General features: G+C 34.6%; 1 protein-coding gene across 2 annotated transcripts in view; it reads left to right on the plus strand.

The window, feature by feature from the left end:
• Positions 1 to 2,772, plus strand: part of LOC111383137 (helicase and polymerase-containing protein TEBICHI-like) — a 23,770-nt gene extending 20,998 nt beyond the window's left edge. Inside the window, exons 23-27 of one of the 2 annotated variants that reach the window (XM_023007211.1) lie at positions 435 to 543; positions 666 to 806; positions 1,262 to 1,358; positions 1,846 to 2,027; positions 2,117 to 2,772. In XM_023007211.1, the coding sequence (XP_022862979.1) occupies positions 435 to 543; positions 666 to 806; positions 1,262 to 1,358; positions 1,846 to 1,946 (448 nt within the window). In that variant the 3' untranslated portion in view covers positions 1,947 to 2,027; positions 2,117 to 2,772. The remainder of the gene's footprint in view (positions 1 to 434; positions 544 to 665; positions 807 to 1,261; positions 1,359 to 1,845; positions 2,028 to 2,116) is intronic. The other variant, XM_023007212.1, reaches the window with a different exon arrangement.
• The last annotated feature ends 4,013 nt before the right edge of the window (positions 2,773 to 6,785 follow it).

Consider the following 6,785-nt stretch of genomic DNA (forward strand, 5'->3'; position numbering starts at 1 on the left):
AACTAGAAATCACGTAACTAAATAGTTTTGATGGTGAAGTATGATGGGAAAGTCAAGTTTTGAGTACGAAAATGGACCCTTATTTCATGTGGACGTATTTCACTCATGAGTACCCCACTCAATGGGATACTTTTGAATAATTGCTTACAATACGTATCAGATGGCTGATATCTATATAAATTTAGGTTTTGATGGCCATACTCTTTCATATTTTTGGCGCTATATTCTAATCATTATTTTTTTATACAATAAAGAGGATCAAATCATCTTTACTTCTGGTCATTTATTTGCATCTTTACGACAAAAAAAAGTCTCACTTTCTTGTCTTTTTCTAATACTTCCACATGCACTGTATGACCCTCCTTTCTGCCAAACCGCTATCTTGATGTTCAATTGTTTCCCCTATTAGAGTTAATTTATCTCGTTTCCTGCAGTTTTATCAAGACCCTCAAGGGACGAAAACGCTTCTTGACAAAAATAAAGTTTGGAAACAGTAAAGAAAAATCCAAAGCTCAGAGACAAGCTGTGAATTCTATATGTCAGGTGGTTTTTTCTTTCTATTTATAATATTTATCTACTTTGCATTGGTGGATGTTGGTGGCCTCTCTCTTGCTCTTTTTGGGAAGAATATTGTGGTTTTAATTTTACTGAATCATTGTTTCTAGGGATCTGCTGCTGACATAATCAAAATTGCTATGATAAATATACATTCTGTTATTGTTGATGATGCTGAAGCTTTTCATCCTAGTTCTGTATTTGCTGAAAAATTTTATATGCTGAAAGGTCGCTGCCGATTACTTCTACAGGTACCCTATCTATAAACTTTCCCTCTGATTATTATAGTTAGTCATGGAGATTCTAGAGACCATGCTAAGTTTGCAAAGGGAATTTGACAAAAAGTGCTCTCTTGAAAATGACGCATCCGGAGATTTAACCTAAGTTGACCATGAACTTTCTTACAGGAAAGTGCTTCTCTCGAAAATGATGCATCTCAAATTTTTTACCTACTTTCTCCATGAACTTTCCCTACAGGCCATTCTATGTGGTCAGCTTGATGTTTCTGTCCCCAAAACTGTTGTAGGCATGACTAGATATGTGTTTTCAACACACTGCAATAATTTCATGCAAATTTATATCTAGTTGTTGGTCAGAGAGAAGTTTCATGTTGCCATATTCAGTAGTTAATTAGAGACAACATTTCGACAATGATACAGTTTTTGCCTCAGAAATATAATGTATGCTTTCAAATTCCTTTCTTCAGGTACATGATGAACTTGTACTGGAAACCGATCCTTCAGTAGTTAAGGAAGCTGGGTTGTTGCTTCAAACTTGTATGGAAAGTGCCATGTCACTTCTTGGTATGGTCTTAAAAACTTTTATGATAATGAATGTATAGCTATTTGAATTTGATAACTTGGAACATGAAGCAAACACTTTTCTTAAATGAGAATGCTATAACAATCTTTTACTTGCTTTTTGGCTGTTTACCATTTTTTTAACTGGAAAAAGAGTAAGTATTATGCATTGGCTTTGTGAAGACCAGTTAAGAGGAATGGTTGTGTATTGTCACATGGTCACCAGTTACCATGGAGTTACTCGCATGTGGTAGTAATTAATTAATGTCTATGGTAGGATTTTGTCACACATGGTGGAATATTGATTGTACTGGCGTAATTTTGTATTTACACTAGTGTGTCATATTATCGACATTCCTTTAGAGTAATCTTATCTGGTTCTTTTTGTATATTTTCCTCTATATTCTTTATCTTAATAATAATAGTAGTATTAATATTTCATGGAGACGTGTTACATTCACAAGTGCTTCTGCCTAATTCTATGGCACAGTTCCTTTGCCTGTCAAATTGAAAGTTGGCAGAACATGGGGATCTTTGGAGCCTTTCATGCCTGAGAAATGCAACGATGATGTAACATTGCCTGGTTCTTAGATCTGCGTGACTGCAAGAGCTGCATTTAAATTGCTTTATTGGAAGGGAACCCAGCGCCTGCGACCATGTTCATGAGTAATGGTAATATGTTAAGTAGTTTGTCGAATATATATTTTTCTTATAACCCAATGGATGTATTTCCATATGTCACAAGTATTTGTTTATTACAGATGTTTGAACTCCAGCTAATATTCCTGGACAACTGGTTTGGTACGCATCTGCCTCGAGGCTCAGATTTCGTATTAGCAACTGGCTTTATCGTTCCTTCATAAAAGCAGGCCAAGTTTGGTGCTTCAGTAATTTATCCAAAAGGATATCATCAACAATTCTTCTTGACAAGTTCTTAGAGGTTACATTGTGTTCAAGACTATGTCGCATCATTGTCTGCAGATGCATTCACAGCCTCAGAATCTGAATTCTTTACCTTGTTGGATGCATCCTGATTTGGTTAAGATGTTATTTGCAAGGTTTTTGCCTGATATTGAGTATCAAGGACGTTGAAGTATTTGTTAACACATGCCCATCTACTTTCAAACTTCAGAATAGCCCTCCTTGTAATTCCATTCTCCTGCCAACCTTGGCGCAGCCAGGAGATAATTCCGGACTCTTATACCAGCTTGCATAGAGGTGGATACAATCTCAGGCCTAGAGCGAAGATGTTTTTAGTTTATCTTCTTCTTCATTTTAGTTTAACTGTGGCCCGAGCTTGTTGGGCCCCCTTTGTAACGGCTCTAAGCGTGTTGAGCCCCCAGTCCTGTTTCAAAGCCTGTACCTTCAATCTGAGGCATGATTCCACTTCTAATTAGACACAATTATTGTGTTCAAACATTTTCACGGGTGGGTGTATGTTAAACGGTCATAGACCACCATGAAAAAGGGAGGAATTAGTGGATCTTTCCAAAATAGTCTTTGACCAACTTAAAAAAGAAAAGAAAAGAAAAGCAATAATGTTTAAAAACTTGAAAAGCAATGAAAATGCACTTTTACCTGCACAAGTGAAAACTTGAATTGAAAGGAATTCATATTAGGCAAAACAATTAGCATAGAAAGAGGCAATTAAAAAAAAGGTGAAAACTGAAATCTAAGGGAGTGGAAGAATATTCAAATGCCAGAAGCAATGCCCACTGCCAGGTTAACGAGTTTGGGTCAGTGATTTTTTATGAAACCCTAAAGATAATTAGATTTTTACTAGGTCATTCGCGAGTTGGTCTAGATTAACTTGAACTAAATTGATGAACGACTACAATTTTTTTGGTTGAACTATCGGATCGATTCGAGTATCAATCCCAATATGAAAAAAAAAAAAAAAATCCAACTCAAGAAAATATGCTCCTCTTATACCTTACCTCTTTGAAACATTGAAAAAGTTGGAATTATAAATGTAATTCAAAAGGACATGCTTTTGCTTTGGCATCATTTTATGATTGCTATGCCTTACAAAATCTTTAACTCAATTAATGACATCAAACTAAAGAAAATATGGTACTCTTATATCTTACTTCTTTGAAACATTGAAAATGTTGGAATTATAAATGCAATTCAAGGACATGCTTTTGCTTTGAGAAGAAAAGCAACAATCATGGCATCATTTTATGATTGCTAAGCCTTACATAATCTTGTACTCAATTAATGGATTATAAAATTTATTCTGGGGGGAATATTACAATAATTTAGTGAAAAAAAAAATGTCTTGTATACAATGCTAGTGCATATATAAATTTCAGTGTTACGTTAAATCACCTCATTCATATAGTATGAAGAGAATTAGAAACTACCACAAATAAGATTTTATTTTTAATTTCTTCGATAATGCATTACAGTGACCTAAGTATTCACATTACCCAAACAATTTGATTGTAAACGATTTTATAAGCTTATCGTTTATATTTTATAATCAAAACACTATTTGTCATAAAATGGCATTGGATGGCCAGAAATGAACAAAGAAAAAGTATATCCTCTAATTATTACAGTGTTAAATCAGTTTATATGAATAATCAACTGTATTTATTTATCCTTTATAAAGTGAACACTTAATAACTATAAGTCTCCAACAATACTACGGGCACGTTTGGCAATGCTTCTGCTTCTCGTAGAAGTGTTATATGAGAAAGTCACCTTAGATCAACTTCTTCATAAAACTCTTCAAACTTCAAATCAGACAAAGCACTCATATAAAAAAAAAAAAAAAAAAAAAAACCTATCTAAATAGGTTCAAAAACAACTTAATTTCAAAAATAACTTTTTAACTTTTCAAGTCTTGCCAAATGATATATATATATATATAAATGCACTTTAATTATACTACTCTCCATGTCACTTCCATACATTTCCTCAGTTCTAATTCATACATAATAATCAATATTTCAAAAATTGCATTTAATTAGTCAGATCGACTGGAAATTTTGAGAACTTATCCAAAATTTGACTGGGCTATAGATTAAACCTGTGTATTTGAAAACTAGTATAAAACATGATCAACTAGCTACTATCTGCTTATGGATATCGTGTATTATATTTTTATTTAAGAAAATGATTCATGCTTGACATATACCATTTGTGGTGTTACTAGTATATTTCTCATACATACAACAAATGTATTAACTCTAATAAAATACCAAACATATCATATATGTACATAAAAATCCATACAATATGTACCACAAAATAATCTATAAACTCTGATAAATTGCATTTTCGCATAGAACAATAATTCATATCCAATGCTTGTAAAAATTAAAAACCCTAACTAACCAAATCATACCCCAAATAGTTAGAAAAATGGGAATTTTCTAAGATGTATACCTTAGAAGATTGATGTCCACCCCACCACCCCATCCCCCTCTTGGCTTCAATTTTCAAATCCTACTAATGCCTAGGGCAAAAAAGAAGAAGAAAAAAAGACTATAATTTGAGTGAAGCTACAAAAATTAGGGCAGCAGAAAGTTGTTTTGCTTCTGATTTCCAGCAAATTTCAAAGTCTTGTGCAATTCTTTTAGCCTCCATTGATGCCCCCATAAGGACGCGTTTGGTGAATCCCACTGCATATAGGCCATTGTCACCTTTCAAACAATTAGGAAATGCTCTTTTGTTACCCCATCTTTCTGTGAAAACATCTCTTCTTCCTGAAATGAAAATATATATTATATCTTAAAATCCCACAATTTATTTTTAGAAGTCTTCGAACTTGAACCCCCATCTTTGGCAAAAAATGCATTTAGGAAAAGCTAAAATCGTGTTTATAGTATTATTGAGTAATATCCAATACTTTGTATGAAACATAAAACTCATAAATTATTTTAGAATCCTTTGGACTTAAAAGTGTGTATTTGGCATGCACTATGGAATATGACCGGACAATATTACAAAAGAAAGGGAATTCAAAATGTTGTTTATATTACGGTCATGTTGCATACAAAACATTAACCCCATGTTGAATATTTATGCAATTTAAACTTTACAAAATTGCCAAGATCTCCATGTCAAATCACCAAAAAAAAAAAATTGATACGGAACATATCTTGATCCATTGATTTGTATCTTGAATGATGAATCTTGAATTATATTATTTAAATCTTCCCTTTCGGATCTTTAATTTTGAATCTTGATTATGGATTCTTGAATTCTTCTTCTTGATTCTTGAATATAAATTGCATGTTCTTGATTGTGGGTTTTATGGATCTTCCTGTTCAATATGTTTTCTCTATAATTCTTATGTTGATAGGATGACACAAAGAATGAGAAAACTGCATGTGAATTGGGGACCATAACCCTATATATAATTTTCATATGTATTTCGCCTATCATGAAATATAATTCTAAAGGAATCCAGTGTCTACAAATATAATCTAACCCAAACTCTATTTAGATGCCCTGAACCCAATTATTTAATTCCTTATTAGATTACTTTAATTTTGAGCTTAACTTTAAAATAGTTTTTAGTGGAAATTACATGGCAACAAGTGCTTAAAATTTTCGATTCATATATCAGGTATGAAGTCTACTAGTTCAAGTACCAGGTATTAATTTAATTATAAAACCACCCACCCACCCAACCCTAAACCCTAATTATTCTGATTTCTTTCTCGTTCTGCACTCTCCCTGTCTTCTCTCTACACTCTTTCATTTATTTCTTCTTTTTACCATAGACCATCGAATCATCATCGGCGATGACGTCGCGCCAACGGTTTGCAGCATGACAGCACAATTCGCACGGCGATCTGAGTTCGCACAGTAAGACCCAGCCATTTGTCATCCAATTTTCGAAGATTGCCTTGTGCCTTCGACGCCAGTTCGCATGACGATTGGAGTGTTGTAGTGAAGATCTGAGTGGTGGTTTTTGTGGTGTTTGTGGTGAGGTGATGGTTTGACTGTCCAGATGGGGGCGGGGTTGTGGTGTTGTAGTGGTTGGTTTCTACAAATGTGTGTTTTTGATAGTCCCGATTTGTGAAAATATGGTTACGAATTGGTGCTGAAAATTTGGGACAAATTTTATTGGTTCTGTGCAGATGATTGTGATGGCCGCATCGTGGTGGTGGTCGTGGTGGTGTAGGCTATTTGGTGGTAGTGTGTTGGTGGTTGTCTAATGGTGGTAGCGTGATGGTAGTAGTCTAGGTTGTTGGTGGTGGCGGCGAAGGTGGTGTTGGCGATAGTAGTGCGTTTCTGTTAGTGCCGGAAGTGGTTGTTTGTGGAGAGCTGATGGTAGTGGTTGTGGTGGTGGTAAGGTGGGGGTGGTTGCAAGTGACTGTAATGGCAGTGGCGGTGGTGTTGTTAGCAATAGTTGTGGCGAGGTGTGTAGTACTGACAAGTATTGGCAGTGGATTGGGATCGGGGTTGGAT

This window comes from Olea europaea, unplaced genomic scaffold, assembly GCF_002742605.1.
Source record: "Olea europaea var. sylvestris unplaced genomic scaffold, O_europaea_v1 scaffold262, whole genome shotgun sequence".
In the NCBI taxonomy this organism is placed as follows: Eukaryota; Viridiplantae; Streptophyta; class Magnoliopsida; order Lamiales; family Oleaceae; genus Olea; species Olea europaea.